At 45.2% G+C, this 20,813-nt stretch overlaps 2 protein-coding genes across 8 annotated transcripts in view; both read left to right on the top strand.

Annotated features, from left to right (window-relative positions):
• The first annotated feature begins 3,128 nt into the window (after positions 1-3,128).
• LOC147011409 (homeobox protein PKNOX2-like) overlaps positions 3,129-20,813 on the top strand; it is a 50,213-nt gene continuing 32,528 nt past the window's right edge. The window contains exon 1 of one of the 7 annotated variants that reach the window (XM_085858056.1): positions 3,129-3,330. The gene's annotated coding sequence lies outside the window, so the exon portion shown is untranslated. Of the gene's footprint in view, positions 3,331-15,706; positions 15,819-16,128; positions 16,202-17,809; positions 20,806-20,813 lie in introns of those variants that run through there. The other 6 variants (XM_085858051.1, XM_085858049.1, XM_085858052.1 and 3 more) reach the window with 6 other exon arrangements.
• LOC147011410 (uncharacterized) lies at positions 5,020-11,538 on the top strand. The gene has a single exon (XM_085858060.1). The coding sequence runs from the start codon at positions 5,183-5,185 to the stop codon at positions 6,086-6,088; it is 906 nt and encodes a 301-aa protein (XP_085714186.1). The 5' UTR covers positions 5,020-5,182; the 3' UTR covers positions 6,089-11,538.

Here is a 20,813-nt window from a genome sequence, read left to right as displayed (position 1 = left end):
CTCTCACCATGGACCCCGGTACACAGTTTAACGAAGACCTCCTGTTGGACATTCACAATATCTCTCACCATGGACCCCGGTACAGAGTTTAACGAAGACCTCCTGGAGGACATCACAATATCTCTCACCATGGACCCCAGTACACAGTTTAACGAAGACCTCCTGGAGGACATCACAATATCTCTCACCATGGACCCCGGTACACAGTTTAACGAAGACCTCCTGGAGGACATCACAATATCTCTCACCATGGACCCGGTACACAGTTTAACGAAGACCTCCTGTTGGACATTCATATCACAATATCTCTCACCATGGACCCCGGTACACAGTTTAACGAAGACCTCCTGGAGGACATCACAATATCTCTCACCATGGACCCCGGTACACAGTTTAACGAAGACCTCCTGTTGGACATTCACAATATCTCTCACCATGGACCCCGGTACACAGTTTAACGAAGACCTCCTGTTGGACATTCACAATATCTCTCACCATGGACCCCAGTACAGAGTTTAACGAAGACCTCCTGGAGGACATCACAATATCTCTCACCATGGACCCCGGTACACAGTTTAACGAAGACCTCCTGTTGGACATTCACAATATCTCTCACCATGGACCCCGGTACAGAGTTTAACGAAGACCTCCTGGAGGACATCACAATATCTCTCACCATGGACCCCAGTACACAGTTTAACGAAGACCTCCTGGAGGACATCACAATATCTCTCACCATGGACCCCGGTACACAGTTTAACGAAGACCTCCTGGAGGACATCACAATATCTCTCACCATGGACCCGGTACACAGTTTAACGAAGACCTCCTGTTGGACATTCATATCACAATATCTCTCACCATGGACCCCGGTACACAGTTTAACGAAGACCTCCTGGAGGACATCACAATATCTCTCACCATGGACCCCGGTACACAGTTTAACGAAGACCTCCTGTTGGACATTCACAATATCTCTCACCATGGACCCCGGTACACAGTTTAACGAAGACCTCCTGTTGGACATTCACAATATCTCTCACCATGGACCCCGGTACAGAGTTTAACGAAGACCTCCTGGAGGACATCACAATATCTCTCACCATGGACCCCAGTACACAGTTTAACGAAGACCTTCTGGAGGACATCACAATATCTCTCACCATGGACCCCGGTACACAGTTTAACGAAGACCTCCTGGAGGACATCACAATATCTCTCACCATGGACCCCGGTACACAGTTTAACGAAGACCTCCTGTTGGACATTCACAATATCTCTCACCATGGACCCCGGTACACAGTTTAACGAAGACCTCCTGGAGGACATGACAATGTCTCTCACCATGGACCCCAGTACACAGTTTAACGAAGACCTCCTGTTGGACATTCACAATATCTCTCACCATGGACCCCGGTACACAGTTTAACGAAGACCTCCTGGAGGACATCACAATATCTCTCACCATGGACCCCGGTACACAGTTTAACGAAGACCTCCTGTTGGACATTCACAATATCTCTCACCATGGACCCCGGTACACAGTTTAACGAAGACCTCCTGGAGGACATTCACAATATCTCTCACCTTGGATCCCAGTACACAGTTTAATGAAGACCTCCTGTTGGACATTCACAATATCTCTTACCATAGACCCCGGTACACAGTTTAAAGAAGACCTACAGGACATCCAGTACACAGTTTAATGAAGATCTCCTTGAGGCCATCCACAATATCTCTCACTGTGGACTCCAATACACAGTTTAACGAAGACCTCCTGGAGGTGATACAACAGCAAACTTTAGACATTGTCATTTACCACTTGCCTTGTGATCGTGCACCCTGAGGTTCACAAAGCATGTCGTGTGTTGAATCATCCATCTACCTCGTTACACCATTGCCCTCCCAACAATACATGAGCACCTTTTTCCCTAAGACTTTACACTAAAGAAATCCCATTAACTAAAATGTAGGAATGGTCATCCAGTATCGACTACTTATATTTATACACCCGGTACTTAATCTACTTGCTCTCCTATAATAATGGACCACATTTTTAAAGGATCTTTCACTTCTGTTCTGAATGGTATTCCCAAAATGGCTAAAGTTCCTTTCCCCATCAAGGCTGCAGTGCCCCAAGGCAGTATTCTAGGTCCAGTCCTATTCCTGATCTTCATCAATGTTCTCTCTGACTCTGAAAAATCCTCTCTATCTCTGCAGTGACATCTCTCATCCTTCAGACAGGCAGGCTGCAACCTCTACCCTCTCTTCAGACCTTGAGAAAAAAATAAAAATAATCACAAGATGGTAAAATCTCACAATATCTCTCCAAAAGGACAAACCCTCCTATTTACCTTCTTGACAATCCTCTTCAGGAAGTTAAATCATTCAAATTCCGGGGTCTTACAATCAGCTGTGATCTTTCTTGGGCAAAGCACATTTAAACATTGGCCTCCAAAACCAGCCACTGAATGGGCATCTTCCGTTGTACAATGCCCTTCCTTCCTTGGCACACCTGAACTCCGATCCACCTACAAGGCCTTCATCCACAGCTTGGTGGAGTACTGCTCTCCCCTCTGGGCTGGCTCCCCTGCCTCACATCTTGCTCAGGTTGACGCCATGGAAATGAAGACCTTCGAGATTACTGGAATCTCCCGTGATGAAGCTGTCTATGGGCCTATCACTACGCCATCACAGACAGGTCGGTGGTCTCTCTGTCTTCTACCCCCTCCTTTCTGGTCATGCACCATGTGCTCTTTCTGAGCTTTGCCACCACTTCCCCAGGGTTCTGCAGGGCACACACATGCACACACACACACACACACACACACACACACACACACACACACACACACACACACACACACACACACACACACACACACACACACACACACACACAGTCCACCATCAACCCCCTTCTGGTGGCACTACCTAAATCCAGGATCATTGCTCATCTCCACTCATTCGTTCCTCCCACCCCACCCCCCCTCCTCCACCAATGGAATCAACTTCCACACTCTCTTCAATCCCCTCCTCCCCTCCAGGTCTTCAAGACAGCTGTTCACCACCATCTCAGATCATCCCCAATTCCACAACATATTTTCTGCCCTCATTGACCCCATCCAGATCCCTCTTCCTTCCAATTATCCAGTTTTCCCTCCTTGGAGTTTCCTTCTGCATCCAACTTGTCCACCCCATGCAAGCGGTATGTCGTTAAATCGCCCTTTGATATGACATCGTGTCCATGTTCCAATCGTCTCCACCTTCTCAGACATGATCGAGGTCACCGTCATGCCTTCAACTGACAACACCAATGAGCCTGAACAGGTGTGTTGCGGCATGCATGACACATGTTACCACCTGAAATGACATAACATGGTTACCACCTGAGATGTTTTCAACTCCAACTCCATGAAAGAGATGAAAACATTTCAAGGTCGACCTCGAGCTAAACCTTACTTGTATTTAATTCGTATTAGCATGGAAGGCTCCATATTTGGCATATGCTTGTGTAATACTTTACCAATACCAAAACATCGTATCCCATCATGCGGGAAGGGGAGAGGAACCTATCTCTCCCCATCTTCACACACACGCACTCTGCTGGAGTCAGCAAGACTTGAAACCGATAAGGAGATGAGGGTCTTGGAACGATAAACAACTATAAATAGAGAAACATGAGGTGTGCAGACTTCAGTGGAACCCATAAGATTCTGCTGTTGGACTGGGAACGATAAACAGCCCAAAATAGGTTAAAGGGTGGGCTTGGTATGAGCAGTTCCACTGGATCATATTGAGTTCTGTAGAAAGGCTATGAAGACGTGGAACAGGCCAAAATATCTTGAAGGATCAGGTTCAATATGGATCGCACTAGTTCATGACACCCACTGCTCCTCATGTAATCAATCTGACCTCTGAGAGACATGCACAAGGACAGGGGCGAATTGGGTATATAAACAGCCCCGGTGAGCACCCGGGACCAGCCCACTCACGGGCCACGGCCACCCTGGCCCGACAACACGAGCATTGAAGGCACAAAGCTGCTGGCATGGTATGTTAGGGGCAGAGATGTTTGAGGCAAAACACGTGATTCTTGGAGATTTCTGACCCATAACTTCCATTTTAACTCGGACCGGTTTTGCCACCGAAGCAATGATTCAAGATTCGTTGGGATATCCATTCTGGGTTGCATGAACACACAATAATGACACTTCCATCCATTCATCCATTGGGAACATACTCTGTGCACAGCGTTGGTGCTGCCCAAGCAGCCTCCTTGGACCTCCTGGCTATTGGACCCAATCCTGGATCAGCTATGGATCAGGATCAGGAGTGGGTCACCACTCCGACACAGTATACCAGCAAGCTGGCACTCATTTTGCCGACCTCGGAAGGATGACAGGCAGAGTCAACCCCACCTGGTATTAATTCAACAGCTGAGTGGGATTTGAACTCAGGATCCTAGGATCCCAAGCCCACCACCCTAACCATTAAGCCAACACCAGGCATATGACCGAATATAATATACATATAAATAAGGTACCAAATGAAAGCTTACACACTGCTGGTACCTCCAAATGCTATTTTTTTAATTCCTAAAATGTAGAAAATAAAATAGACATTTCTCAGCAGTATATCTTTTCCTTTCAGGATTCCTGACTTCTTTATAGTTTCTCGACATCAGAAATTGCCGTGATTATTTCGAATGCCGCTTGATTTCTTTTTCGGTCAATTCAAAAACGGACAGCACGGAAAGGATTTGCATCATTCACATGACTGGTGAGGATCCACATTCTGGTCTCACTTCACCGAGGGATCCGGAATCCTGGAATTCCCTCCAACGAGCTGCTCGGGTACGACAGCATCTTACTTTTCTGGAAACTGCAGAAAATGCACAAGAAGGGCAGTTACCACAAGTACACCATCATCTGAAATGTCGGAAGCTCTTCACTATGAAAAGGGACTTGGAGAAACTTGAGGCAACAAAGAAAGATGAAGTTGCAAAAAAAAAAAAAACACGAATATGTTCGCATCAGTCAATATCATCTTCAAGCTCAACTGTGATGGATAAAGTTTGCATATTCTGTCCACCTGGGAAAACTTCAAAGTACGTTAAAGGAACACGAACAGGAGAACCACTGACAAAGTTCAAGCTGATGTCACGATTCGCAACATCGCTATGCAGAGACAGGACACACGTATTGCTGCTGTGGCAACAAAAGAACTAGTTGCTGCTGAGGCTTGGTACCATAAATCATGCTACAGGCTCTACACCAACACCAAAGACCTTCAGAACCCAGCTCATAAAGAAGACACAGCGGAAAGTGATAATGATGCTCGATACAAGCTCGCTGAAGATACACCGTATGACCAACTCTTCCAGCACATAGGACAAAACTTGTTTCAATCTCCACGGATTGTCCCACTAACCGAGCCGACTCGTCTTCTAGTAACATATATGCTTGTTCATGAGGTGTCTGCAATTAAAGGCTCTACCAAAAAGCATATACGTCAAAAACTACAGGCTGAATTTGACAATACTCTTCACATATTTCCTGACAGCAAAGGAAAATTGCTTGGCTTTCCTGAGATTCTCAGCAAGTATGTCCTTGCAGAAGAGAATGTGAGGCTGAAAACAGAACTTGAAACCTTACATAGTATGTCGACAGACGTCAGCCATACACTGAAAAAAGCAGCCTCGCATCTCAGATCAGTGATGAAATCTCAAGGAATGACCAGGCAGGGGCCATTCCTCCCCTCTGCCGTGGATGAATCTACCTCCAAAGTGCCAAAAGAAGTTCAGGGGTTCCTATTTGCTTTATTGAGTGGAAAAATGAATCCAAAGAATCCAACGAAATGGATAAAAATGCCGGTGGATCCTTATTCACAAGATTTGGTGTATGCTGTCAGTTGTGGGTCTCAAGTTCCACCAAAGCATATTTTACTTCCATGGGCAGTGAAGACTTCGACAGGAAATACAGAAGTTATACAGATGTTAAATCGACTTAGACATGGTGTGTCCCACACAGTCATTGAAGAAAATGAGACTGCTCTTTGCCTCAGGAAGATTACTTGCCACGAATGAAACTGTTTGTCTGCCTGAAAACATTCAGCCTGGTGTTTTTACCACTTTGGCATGGAACAACATTGACAGATGAGAAGAGACTTTGACTGGGGAAGGGACATCACATCGGGTCAATGGCATAACAGTTCAGCCCAAGGTTTTTGGACCCTTTCCACTGAAAAAAAAAAAAAACCTTTGCCTGAGATTGAGAAGTCAAAGAAGCGGACCCTCAGTGTCGAAGATGTTTCTTTACCCATTTATAGTTCTGGTGAAAGAATTGGACCTCGCATCTTGAAAACCATTGATGCTGATTCTACAGAAGTCACACAAACATGTTGGAATTAGAATCTAATTTGGTTTCTTGCAAAACAGGTCAATAGCGATGATCAAACAGTCATGGGTTGGACTGGATTCAAAATTTTAACCAAGGGGGGGGGGGGGATATACAGGTCTCACAGGACAATATAGGATATCTTCCAACGATCAATGCACCAGCCACAAACATGTCTGCTGTGTATGAAATACTCAACCAGTCAGTCAGTCAGTATCAGAAAGCATCTCAGCCTTCATGAGATTGTTCTTGTATTTGATCAAGCACTGTATGCAAAGGCTACTGAGATCACTTGGAAACATGCTGAGAAATATGACAATGTGATATTGAGAGTGGGCACATTCCACACCATTCTAAACTTCCTCTTAATCATTGGGAAAAGATTCCAATACGGTGGTCTTAAAAACATTGTTATAGAAGCAGGTGTTACTGAAGGCTCGGTTTCCAATGTGATGGAAGGTCGTCATTATAACAGGGCAGTCACAACCCACAAGTACATTTATGAAGCACTGCATCGCCTGTCTTGGAAACGGTTCATTTTGTGGATGTAACATAATTGCCCCAATCTCATGGAATCCTTGGAAGCAGGACTAGAAGAGCTACGTGATCTGCATGATGATATCACACAGAAAACTTTTCAAGAAACCCTGGAAAATGAGCAGAAAAAGACACTGCTGCACCACTTATTGAGCTATCTTGATGAATTGAGACACAACAACGGCCCATTGTCTGAATACTGGATGAGCTATGTCGACATGGTGAGTGTTTTACTTGACTTGATCCATGCATCGAGGGAAGGTGGCAGTTGCACATGGCACACATTCATGAATGTATTCCTTAGTGCTTTGCCTATGACAAAACCAACTAAGCTCGTTACCTGACAGCTTACTATGCAGAAATGTCTCAGTTGCCAAAGAGGCATCCAGCTATTCATCAGCAGTTTATGGAAGGAATGTCTTCTGCACAGATTGGACCTAAAAACACCTTTGGCAAGATACCTATTGACCAAACAATTGAGGAGACCATCACCAAAGACACCAAGACCCCTGGAGGAACTTGTAGATTCAGCCTGAATACGAAGGCAGTCTCTCGTTACTATCTCACTGCAGAGTATAGAAGCACCCATGTCAGGCTTTTTAAGAGACATTCTTTCCATGAATCACACTGATCTACAACATGCTGAGTTGCAACAATCACATATTTCAAAGGATGAACGAGCTGTTTCAACACTAGTGGACACCATCAGTGAGTGACCTTGCAAAATCCCTTCACAGAATCACAAGACCTCATCAACATTAGCAATGTTACTGCAGCCAGAGAGCTTGTTACCACAGATATTTTTAACAGCAAAGGCACGTGGTCCGACAGCATATAATGCCTTCAAGGAAGACTGTCTAGGAAGTGATCCTCCTATGACCGGCTTCCAAAGCTGAAGCTTAAAACCTTCACTGATGTAAACAAAACAACAAGATTAAAATCTCGCAGTGGATAGGAAATCATTCTACGATCAACGAGTAAATTGTTTAGCACTATGCTGGTGATGGCACAGACAAGACAGCCTGACATGCGAGAGGTTCTGAAGAATCCCTTGGGTCCACTTCCATTGTTCCTAACCACTGCAGATGGCACACCAAGGAAAACCAACAAATCAGCTCTCAGGGTCATTCCGTGTCAATTCAGCCAAAAAAATGAAATTCTGCGGTGACCTCCTCAGATTTTCCTCAAAAAATTCTCAAAGCTACCTTAACATATATGAGGAAGGTTTGCCAAGGTTTCGCTCAAAATTCCAAGTCGTGTCCGAGATATGGCCCTACAAACACCCTAGGGGTGTTTCAATTCTGGCAGTCACGAGTTGCAGATTTGTATCTGAATCATTTTTGGAGGGCTCTAAATTCCAGAGTTTTGTTTTGCACTAAATTCTAAATGGAGGGCTCTAAATTTCAACGAAAATTTATAAAAAAATGCATCAATTTCTAATGTTTCTGCAGTCCCAAAAGCTACTTTTTTAAAAATATTATTTTTACTAACAAACATATAGAAAAAATAAAGATATTGTAAGGAAGTATGACTTATGTGGAATCTAACAATATATAAATCAGTTTAGTAAAGCTTAAAGAAGTGTACCAAAATAATTTCCAAAGTTAGGCATGAAGCACAACTCTATCTTATTTTGGCTTTAACCTAATACACAGCCCTGAAGTAACTGCCAATGCTCATTGTTACTTTTTATTATATCCTGGCAATTATAAAACTAATCACTGTTCACTTTGTACAATGGATCCAAGTACATTTGTCCAAACAATTTGATATGAAATTATGAAAAAAAAAAGTTTAATCAGATATTGTACCTACATTTACAAATGGATGTAGACTTTCATACAATGTACACTAAGTATATATACAATTAGATATGCAAATGAATATTTATAATGGTGATTATTATGATCACATTATGTGTCTTAATTTGTAGTTGAGATTGGCGGCGGCCTTAAACTAAAATATCCTTTAAAAAAAATGTGAGCCAAATTAAAGTAATTTGATCATTGTGGTGCCAACTTATGAATGTTTGGCATGGCTTCCACTTCAAAAGCACACCTATTGCTTTTATTCTACATCTTTCATCGAACATGTTTTTTTTTTAAATAGTGGGCCTTTTTAAAAATAGAAGGGATTGAGAACAACTCTTGAATTTTCTACCACAGTTTGCCTATGTATGTGTCTTTAAGTGACAAAAATTTAATAGAGCTGTGTAACTGTCAACATGGTGAACACTTGGGGTAAAACCGGGGTAAATTTCAGTGTCGTTGAGTCTGGAGCAAAGTTCAGACACCTATAGCACCAAAGATTTTGCTCCAAAAGGTTTCAGTTTTCTTGTGTAAATGATCCAGTCACTAGATTATGTAAATCAGGCAACAAAATTCTTCATGATGAATAAACTGACTGTTGGCAGCAATTTGAAAACTCAATTTTTTTTGACTGCATGTTACAAATCACTACTTTTGAGAATACTTATCTTAAAAAGTATTTCAAGTAGAACATTTTTGATGTCAGATTCTGAAAGCCTCACTTATAGGCACCATTTTTGTGAATTTTCAGAACTTTGTTTGTAAAACCCTGGAATTTAGAGCCCTGCAAAAATTCTTAAGATACAAATCTGCAACTCACGACTGCCAGAATTGAAACACCCCTCGGGTGTTTGTAGGGCCATATCTCGGACACTACTTGGAATTTTGAGCTATAACTTGGCAAACCTTCCTCATATATGTTAAGGTAGCTTTGAGAATCTTTTCAGAAAAATCTGAGGGGGTCACCGCAACCCCCGGCTGAAATGACACGGAATGAGCCCTCACCAAGGAACTCAGGAAAAACATCTCACCCATGGAATTCATACAGTCAGAGTTTGTGTGTCTCATTGATGGGATGGCACTTGTGCACAAGGCAAAAAGTGAGTGCAAGATGTTTGGTGACATCGCCTCTCTCATACTCTCAAAGACTGTCAACGAAGCTTCTCAGTCCTCTCCTACTGATATCGTCTTTGACACGTACAGAGAGAATTCCATCAAAGAAGTGGAAAGAAACGGCAGACAATCAAACACTGGATCTATACAGTTGAAGAGCATCACAGCAAAGCAGGCAGTAGTCCAGTGGAAGAAATTTCTCTCAGCAACTCCAAACAAGACCAGTCTCATTGAATTTGTTGTACAAGAGTGGAAGCAGCCAAAATACACAGAACAACTAAGAGAAAAGGTTCTCTACATAACCTCTGGAGAGAAGTGCTTCAAAATCACACATGAAGGAAGTGTTCTCCTCCCAGAGCTCTGCTCTTCACAAGAAGAAGCAGATACGCGACTCATTTTACATGCAGCACGTGCAGCAGTTCAAGGCTTCCGGTCTATTGTACTCGTAGCTGATGACACTGAAGTTTCTGCTCCTACTGACCTTCACAGAAGACATCATTACAACTCTGTATCTGAAATATGGATCCCAGGAAAGGTCACAATACATGGACATAAAAAAATATCATGCCTGTGCTCGGATCGTCTCTCTGCAAAGCATTAATAGGAATGCATGCGTTCACTGAATGTGACAGTGTCAGCATATGAGCTGGACGTGGCAAGATCACTTCCTTGAACATACGAAAGAAAAACTCTGACCTTCAGTGCATGTTCACAGAGATCGGAAAAGACTGGACGGCATCTCCATCACTCTTTGAGAGGTTAGAGGCTTTCGCCTGCCAACTATATGCCACCAAGTCCAGTGTGAAGAATGTAAATGAGCTGCGTTACCACTTGTTCACCAGCAAAAATGGCCAAGTCGATCCTCACCAGGTGCCACCTTGCACGGATGCCCTCCACAAGCACATCCTTTGAGCAAATTACCAAACTGCCGTATGGAGAAGGAGCCTTGAAGCCAGACTTAACATCCCATCACTAAACGGTCATGATTGGAAATATGAAGAAGATGATGGCAAGCAGAAACTTAAAATTGACTGGTTAGAAAGTTCACCAGCTCCAGAAGCTGTAATAGAACTCCTTTCCTGTGACTGTTCCAGGTCATGCCGACTGCCTGGGTGCACCCGCTTGATGAATAACCGCAGGTGCTCCAAGCTCTGCAAACTAAAGACATGTGACAACCAGCCATCTGAGGAGGAAGAGGACATGGTTGTGCATGATGACGCTGATCCATCCATCCATTGGGAACATACTCTGTGCAGAGCGTTGGTGCTGCCGAAGCAGTCTCCTAAGCTGCCTTAGCTATTGGGCACAATCCTGGATGGGTCACCACTCCGCCACAGGATACCAGCAAGCTGGCACTCATTTTGCCGACCTCGGAAAGATGACAGACGGAGTCAACACCACCTGGTATTAATTCAACAGCAAGTGGGATTTGAACTCGGGATCCTAGGACGTTACAACAAAGCCCACCACCCTAACCATTAAGCCAACACCAAGCATATGATGATGCTGACAATGTCGATGAACTTGATATTTATTCATTGTTCTTCTGCAATTGATGATGCTTATGATTTCCATGATTATGTTCATTTATTTTGATGAAAAGTCAAGTTATTTTCATTTTGATGATGATGATTACAGTGTCATGTATGGTGGCTGTAAATGCAAAATAAACTGTTTGCAAGAGCTTACATGTGATCTTCTGAAGCCTAGTATTGTTGTGGGGCCGGGTATCGGTGGCGAGCACGACTGCAAGAGGGAGCAGTAGAGACGGCTCCACCGAACACCCGGAATTTATAGGTCGTCACCACGGATAACTCCAGAGCGGACGGGTCACTTAAAGGACCGTGATCGCCAATACTTCGACGGCGTGGGGTAGGGTTAATTGCCTAATTTCAATATACCTAAATACCCACGCAGTCTAACTACCGGGGAACCACACCCTCGGCCGACGCTGTCCGATCCGAGTCGCAGGTAACGACTCGGATCCAGCGGAACTGAGCGGAGTTACCAGAGCCGCGCCGGACCAAATGAACAATTTACCTTCGCTATCTCTCAATACACAGCGTGCCAAGCCAATGAAAGAAACACAGAAACGAGCTGGAACATTTCAAAAAGGGATTTATTCATAATTGGCAATAATCGGGAAGGGAGACACAGAGCAGAGTTACAACCGAATAAAAGCAATGCAACCAATGTACAATGAAAAACACTTAATCAATCCTACTTAAATACGGGGCCCACGGCCACACACACGCACACACACCCAAAAGAACTGGACTCCGTGGGTCTATTCGGTAGGGCCGGGCCGGGGTACCTGTCCTGTCTCGTGTGGTCACACCAACTCAAACTACCATGGTGGTACTCAAACCCACGACCCCAAGTCCACGACTACGACCGTCTGCAGAGCCCTCGTCGCCAACCACTCACTGGCTTTGGATGCCAGGTTGGAAATGTCTGAATTGAAATGTCCTTTCCCACAAGAAATGTCTCACACACGATGACAGGCTGCTCGGCAAAACGCCACAATCTCCGTCTACCAAACGCCGGTCCCGACAACCACACTCTTCCTCTTTTGGAGGGAGGGGCTTCTTCTCCCCACCACTCGCCTCCCGATTGGACGGTGGGTTGTCAGGTGACTTGTGGTGGCCTCCCGATTGGCCGTTAGGGACGTTAGTGGCCTCTCGAGCGCGTGTGGTGCTCACCCTCCGCTCATTGGCTGGAGGAAACGGTCTCTGCCCCTCCTCGGAGCAGAGCTTCGACCTGAGGCGACGAAGGCTCCGCCCACGTCCTCAGCCAAAAACACGTGCGTAATGGCGACCAGTCGAGTGCAGGAAGGTGGCGTTGTTGTAGTGGATGTAGTAGTAGTAGCTGTAGTTGTTGTTGGTGGTGAAGAAATCCTAACTAAAAAATAATTTCGCAGCGCGCGTACACTTAATCACCCATTAAACAAAGGACGGGATCCTACCTAGAAACACATACTTACCGATATAACTGATCTATAGGACCTGGTTGTTGTGTGCAGTAAGCTTCCAAATTCGCAACAGTACGTCTGTACAACACACACATATTGTTAAAACTCGAACCAATGGGCGATCTGTTAACCATCATATTTCAGGGTGAAAGCTACTACTTACAGACTGCTACCAGGCAGAAATGTGTTCCTGAATGGCAGAGCTTTCATATGATACCCATGGACCTTGGCCACTCCGAGTGATACCGGTGGCTCAATTTTGGGGCCGGACCTGACGGACTACGATGGAACACATTACATTAGCGATTCGTGCTTGTTGTTTGTGTCCTTTATGACGTCCTTAAAAACAGTAAGCTTGTTGTTCGGAATGATTTATTCATCTTTTTGACTGCCATGCAGGCAGACAAAGTAAAAATATTATCTCACTCCTCTCTGCGCATATGCGCTCGGAACGAATCCAGAGCCAAAGTACTCCTAAACAACAGACTTGTCTTCTGATTCATGTTCAAAATGTTATAATCAATTGAAATAAGTTATTCCTCAATTATAAACTGACAAGACAGATGGATGGACACAAATTAATTGCTTAACACCTCTTTTTGCTGTGTGTGTGTGTGTGTGTGTGTGTGTGTGTGTGTGTGTGTGTGTGTGTGTGTGTGTGTGTGTGTGTGTGTGTGTGTGTATGTGTGTGTGTGTGTGTGTGTGGTGATTAGCTAACAACCAAAAATGGACGGAAGAAAAAGGACAGACTCACAGACATCAAACTGTGGTCTGGCAGCGATGAGGAAATCAATTTGAACGATGAACGACATTCAATGGACAAAGATTACGTCTTTGCAATGGATTCTCACATCGTCTTCATCATTCGGATGTAGCACAAGGCTATGGGGTAGCATCATTGGCTGAGAGCGTGGCTGTGCAGTTGATGCAGTGCCTTCTGCTGGTTTGGGCAGGAATTAGTCCTCGTTAAGGTTGCTGGAAATACCTCGCCTCCTCTTTGCGAAGGACACCATGAGATCGTTAACGTCCACCAATGAATGTCGGCAGACGGGATTCCCGTTTAACGTCCATCCAAGGAATGGCACACACATGGATGAATCACCCTGTCTGTGAAACACTGGGATGACGGTTCAAAGCTGGATTGGGATTCGAATCCAGGCTACACAGCTTGGAGGTGAGTGTGAGCACCTCAGCCGAATGTCGACTTATCAACAGGGAAGTGGAACGAAGAAGAGAAAGTTTCAATGGAATCCTCCCAGAAGCACAGGAAAAATATTTTAGCAAACTGTCCACATATCGGATAAGAACAAACGCACCACCACGACTTTGACCTGGGGCTTTGCAAGAAACTGAAGTCAAACAATCTCTTCTCGGTCACATATAGTTCAGAGCACAGACGAAGTTTCCTCTTTTTTAGACACATCGATGGTTGAATGTGTGGATATCACTCTCACTGAACATCAACATGAAAGTTTACAGACGATCATATGACATGGAATTCCTGAGGCGATGTTTGATGATATTAAGTTGAGGCAAACTTCGCTCACATGCAACCTGCCAAACTGGTCGTGCCAACAATAACTTGCAGCGAGTATACAATGTGCATGCTTGGCACTCGAGTACATGTGGTGCCTTTTCAAGCCAAGGAAACAGCACACTGCACCATCTTAACAACAATCAAAGTGTTGTGAACATTCTTTCTCTTCGCTGATAAATCTGTGTGTGTATCTGTGGTTCAATTTGATCTTCATCACAAGGGGAGGGGGGGGGGGATGCACCCTGCCACCGCTTGTTGGTACACCCTGCCACTGTTTGTTGGTACACCCTGCCACTGTTATTGGTACACCCTGCCACTGTTATTGGTACACCCTGCCACTGTTATTGGTACACCCTGCCACCGTTTGTTGGTACATTCTGCCACGAAAACTTTACCCTCCCGTTACGACACCTATCCAAATGCGCTTGCATTGGCATTACAGTGTACTGTACAATGGTAAACCGGATGGATCGTCGAGGGCTGCAGAATGGCAAAAGCAGTGTCATGCAGATCGTAAGACGCGGCGTTTAGCGACAGAATACGAACGATGTGCAATTATACGAATACAGTGCATCAACGTGATAAATACGTATTATAACTGTACAACTATACAAGCCCAATCTACATCGAATTATGTCAAAAATCGTTCGGAAGGCCCCGGAACAGGAATAAAACGCAACGGTTTGTACCTGATCGGAAAGGCAATCATGAAATTGCCAATATTGTTTACACGAACACGATACGCACATTAATGCAATAAAAATGTATTTACACGAGCGAATTATGAGCCGAATCCGAGCGCAGCCACTCGGAGTAAACGACTGGGTAAATGCGGACATTTACGGTACGAAATGCGCGGAAAAATAGTAAAAATTTTCTCGCGTTTGATTCTAGGCAAAAAACGCCCCAAATACGCCCGCTAGGCCTCAGCCGCGCGTTCAAGACACGTCACGTCAGCTCGATTTGAACAAATCACAAAACGCTCCTTTCGCACATATTAACATGAAAAAAAAGAATCCTCTAAAAAAATGTACCGAAAATCCGGCAAACCCATTGGTCAATGGTGAGATCACTTTTAAGCCCCCTATACATATTAAGCAGAAATTGAAAGACGTAAAGCGTGATCATCAATAACGGGGCGGGGAGGGCGTGGCTTTAGTGGGATCAGGGCCACGCCTTCTTATATTAATATTAATAAGGGATCGCCCAGCGCTCATTGTAAGGCCACGCGAGGGTGTGGCTTGTCGGCGCATTATCATGGAAAGCATGAATAATTTTACATTTCTGATACATAGTAATATCTTCCAACCAATGAGAATGCCTCATTAATATTCATGATTATCAAGGGCCAATGGGATAGGCTACTACATATTCATGAGCTGCCTTTGCGTGCCTGGCTGGGGCAGGGCGCGGGCGCCCTCGCCGGCTGTCAGTGTGACGAAGATTGGCAGCAGGTAGGGACGTCAGTCAGGCTGCTTCGCGCCGCTTTCATTATTTATTTATTCCTTCCCATTGTTTATGATGTCACATCGTTACATCGAATTTACTTTTTATCTATAGCACCAGTTTCTACGTCTGGTGTCTGACATTAGGCCTAGGCTTGAACCGTAATGGCGATGGTTATGGAAATAAAAAAAAAAATTACGTATAAAATAAATAATGAAAACGCTTTCGCAGTCGTCCCATTTATTTATATATTTAAATGATGTCTGTGACGTCATGTTTTATTTATTTATTTATTTTTTTCGATCAATCGCACTTTTTATTTCTGCTCATTAATTACTTATTCCACTTGTACCTTTAGGCTTTGGTTCGAACCACGATGTAGACGATTAAGGTAATCTAATTTATCCTTGAGATATATAAATATACATCGAACCGGCAGTGTTTAATTATTTATTACATTATGGAAGGTCTTGGGATGGAGGACAAAGGCTATTGTTTTGTACTTTATTGTTATTATCATCATCATTACAGGATTAGTTCGTATTTAGGATAACTTTGTTATGATGTGGTTAACAATCGGGATCGATTCAAGCCGTGAAATAAAAATAAATATTTATTATAAACATTTCCAGGTGAACTTTCACTGAACTTGGTGAAAGTTTCTTTTCCCCCTCTCTAAATGTGCACATTAATTATTAATTTGTTTACCACGGAACAGACCAAACGAGGTAATCAAAGGAAACAACTTCACCTGCATCATTACCTGTACCTCGAGACAGCTTTCGTGTGCAGCCTGTGGCTGCTGGTTGCATCATTTTATTGGGGCGTGGCTGTACCTCTGATGCAGTGCCCCCTGTTACCACTGGTACTTATTTTTCTGACCTCGGAAGGATGGCAGGCTGAGTCAACCCCACCTGATGTTAATTAAACGTTAAAAAGAAGGGGCTCAACTCAAGACCCTAATATTGTTGCGAATCTGGAAGCCATTTGCACACAAACAGCCAGAGTCCCCGTAGTTCAGTTATTTCGATAAGTATGTGTCTAGTTAGAATCCATCCCCTGTGTGTAATGGGAATTTAGTGTGTGCGCTACGAGTTATTTTATAGTCAGGTTTTATACATCGATGAAACAACAACAACGGCACCATCCCTCACTCAACCCGGTCGCCATTGCCCACATGTTTTTGGCTGAAGGCGTGGGCGGAGCCTCCATCGCATCAGATCGAGGCTCCGCCCCAAGGAAGGGCATGGAACGTTTCCTCCAGCCAATGAGCGAAGGACGAGCATCGCACGCATGCCCCAGCCAATGGGAGGCCAGTGTGCCGAAAGCTACTACGGAGCCTCTTTGGGGGGCGGACCTCCGAGCTACCTCGACACACCCCCCGAGATTCCTCGTCCAATCAGGAGGCTGACCACCTCAGGGACGGCCCCGCCCAGCCAGATGGAGTGTTCGGCCCGACCAATGAGGGGCGGCCACGAGTCGTCCGCCAACCCCTCGTCCAATCCGGAGGCGAGTCCCTCAGAGCAGTTCCCTCGACCCGTGGGGGAGGGGAAGGATAAGTGTAGGTGGCGAGCCGTCGTCAAAAAGGTTCGCCCCGTCAAGAAGGAAGGAGAAAGAGAAGAAGCCTCGTCTTGCCTGCTGGCGTTCTCGTCTACCCGCGGGTGCTCGTCTCGTCTGGTCCATTCCCGTGCTGGCTGGCGTCCACTGCGTCGTTCCTGGGCCCTGGTGCTTGGTGCTGCATTGTTTGTGGCAGGTTCGAGTCCCGCCACCGGACAAGCTCGACCAGACCGCACGAGGCAGACAGGTGCAAGAATAGGCCCCTTCCCTCAGCTCGCCTTTCCCTCCCGAACTGAAGGGCCAAATAAAGGTTGCGGCCAGTGTGTGTGTGTGTGTGTGTGTGTGTGTGTGTGTGTGTGTGTGTGTGTGTGTGTGTGTGTGTGTGTGTGTGTGTGTGTGTGTGTGTGTGTGTGTGTGTGTGTGTGTGGCGCCAGTCTTTTAAGTAGAACTGTTAAGTGCTTTTCACTCCCTGTACATTGTCTGCATTTCTGTTATTCAGATAACTCTGCTCTTGTGTGCTCCCTCCATGATTATTGTTTATAAATAAACCCCCGTGTTAAATGTTCCAGCTCGTTTTCTGTGCTTTCTCCCATTGACCCAGCACGGTGCGTATTGAGAATTAGTGAGGCTGTCGGTGCCGTAAATTGTTCATTTGGTCCGGCGCGGCTTTGGTAACTTCCGCTCGGTTACGCCGGATCCGAGTCGGTAGCAGCGACTCGGTTCGGACAAAGCCGACCGAGGGTGTGGTTTCCCCGGTAGCAAGACTGCGTGGTTACTTAGGTATATTGGAGATCGAGACTATTAACCCTACGTCACGCGGTCAAAATATTGACGTCCACGGTCCACGAAGGGACGCGTGACCTTCGGAGTTGTCCGAGAGTCACGACCTAAATTCCGGGTGTTCAGTGGGAGACGACTTCACTGCTCCACCTTGTGGTCGTTTACCGCCACCGAACAATTTACCGCACCTGGCCCACAACAATAACTTAAACCAACACCATGCAGCCCTACCACGATATTAATGATGAAATGTAACATTTATAACGTGGAGCTACATTATAATTGGTACATGAAGTTTCGGATTTATAACTTGATTCGTTCTTTGTTTTTAGCGATTCATGGAATTAATAGTTTTTACAAACTTTTTGAAGAAGTTCAGTCATTCAAACTTTTGAGCCTTATCATCAGCCGTGATCTCTCTTGGGTAAACCACTTTTCCAAGATGGCCTCCAAATGGCCAGATGTCATACAATGTCCTTCCTTGGCACACCTGAACTCCTGTCCACCTACAGGGCTTTCATCGGCACCTTGATGGAGTACTGCTCTCCCCTCTGGGCTGGCTCCCCCTGCCTCACTTCTTTCTCAGCTTGACATCATGGAAAGACAGGTTGGTGGTCTCTCTGTCTTTTACCGCTTCCTTTCTTGGCTTGCACCCTCTACCCTTCCCCAGGTTTCTGCAGGGTACACACCTTCTTCCAGTAACCCACTCTGGTGAAGCTTTCAAAATCCACTCATTGCTCAAATCTACTCATTCATTTCTTTTCTTTCCCACCTGTGGAACAAACTTTCTCAGTCTGTCCAATCTCATTCCTCCCTCCAAAGTTTCGAGACAGCTGGGAACCATCATCTCAGGTTATCCCCCATCTATACCCATGGTCCTTTCTGTCCTCAATGACCCTCTCCTACCTCTTTCTGGGTTTCCAGGTTGTCTCACCCCCTACCCCCCACTCCCTCACCCTTTTATTTTGTTTTTTTTTCTTTTAAAAAATTTCATTTCTGCTTCTTTCCCAGTTTTCCATTCCACTTCTATGGTTGAGAGTTTGTTACTGTATCCATCTTGTTAACTCTCCTCCCATGCTCTCTCCTTCCCGTGTTCTCCCCTTGTTCTCATTCTTCCCGAGGTGAATACAAGTAAATTCTGCACATTCTGGTAACTTCCCATATTAACATGGTGACCACGTTGCAAAGTTTACTGCATTGAAAGACCAAGACACCTCGCAAAGAGCGGTGTGATTTGGCGGGGCAAAGGGGGGCAAGGCCATTGATTGGCTCGTATGGGTGGACAGACTCCCTCATTGGTCGAAAGTGCTGGGACGTTCGACAGGCGAGAACTACAAACATAAAAGGGTAGTGCTGTGAAGGTGGTGGAACCAGTGCAATCAGAGTAGATCAGTCATGCTTCAGGGACAGTTGCGGTCATTGTGGAAGATATCTGTGAGAGTCTGTGCTGTCCGTCTCAGAGGGTCTCGCTCGGGCAGTTGCTGTCATTGCCTGAATCGTCAAAGAGCATTTGAGTTGGTTGTCGGGGGAGAGACGCTCTGCGGATTTGATGAGAATGGTTCGATCTATTACCGGAGTGCAGTAGTGATGGTGACGATCACAGTTTCCTTTGTTTTCCTTGCTCTCTGCGTACCTTGGGAACTAGATGGAGGATTCTAGAGTTGAAGTACAAGTTCTCATGTGCTCATGCAGAGCACTTGAGACAGTTGCTTTAAATACCGAGTTAGGACTGTCGTACATATGTGCCTCCCAATACGTAGATGTTCGTTTGGGGCTCCTCCATCTTGGTCGCTCCTTCACCCATGACCTCATTGGTCCTCAAAACTGATAACATCTGGGTGTAACTCGATGCTACGGCAGAGTGCTGACCCCAGAAGCTACCAATTGCTTTGCGACCTCCAATCATGTAAGCTTTGCCATCCTCCCAGCTTGGCAATTGGCAGTTCCACCAAATAGGCCTCTTGGCCAACAGCAGCAGTAGTCAAGTGTTCTTGTTCTAGCTAATGTGTCCGTGAAAATTCCCAGAATCCTGTCCTGTTTCGTTAACTCGTATACTCCGCTGCGAAGGACCTTTGAGACTGCTGCCAATCCCGTGCTGTTAATTGCTGTGTGTACATGAGGCTGTTGTGATATTGTGGATAAGTTGTGTTTTCACCCCTGTTTGTTTGTCTGTCTGTCTGTCTGTCTGTCTGTCTGTCTGTCTGTGAGCAGGATATCTCAAAGAAATACTAGACGGATTCGGACGAATCTTGGTGGGCAGGTTGGGTGTGTGCCAAGGACGAATTGATTCGATTTTGGTGAAGATCCGGATCTGAGAGTTTTTAAAGTGATTCGTCACCATTTTGAGATGGGGCCAAGAATGATATACTTTTGTCAAACTTTATCTCAAAAAGCTTTTGTGGTTGGGTTATGCCAAAATTTGGTGGATCAGTTGGGTCGGGGACAAGAACAAGCCGATTAGATTTGCTTCAGGTCTGGATACAGATCCAGCTTATCAGTGGGAAACAAAACGTCAACTGTTCAGCCTGGTGGAGGGAGGCATGTGCTCGACCGATTGCAGTTCCAGTTCTCCATATGCCACGGTGGAGACCTAATTTGCTTATGGAAATGGCTCGATGATGGGAAGCATGGCACCCGTACACGGCGTGCTGGTTTTTTGTGAGTTC

The sequence above is a fragment of the Eptatretus burgeri genome, chromosome 15 (genome assembly GCF_056783735.1).
Source record: "Eptatretus burgeri isolate ZD-2024b chromosome 15, Ebu_testis_v1, whole genome shotgun sequence".
Classification (NCBI taxonomy): domain Eukaryota; kingdom Metazoa; phylum Chordata; class Myxini; order Myxiniformes; family Myxinidae; genus Eptatretus; species Eptatretus burgeri.
This window is presented reverse-complemented; position numbering and strand designations above follow the sequence as displayed.

What these genes read in the sequence shown, in the direction of transcription:
- LOC147011410 (XM_085858060.1), top strand. Translation starts at nt 5,183, where the DNA reads ATGCAGAGACAGGACACACGTATTGCTGCTGTGGCAACAAAAGAACTA.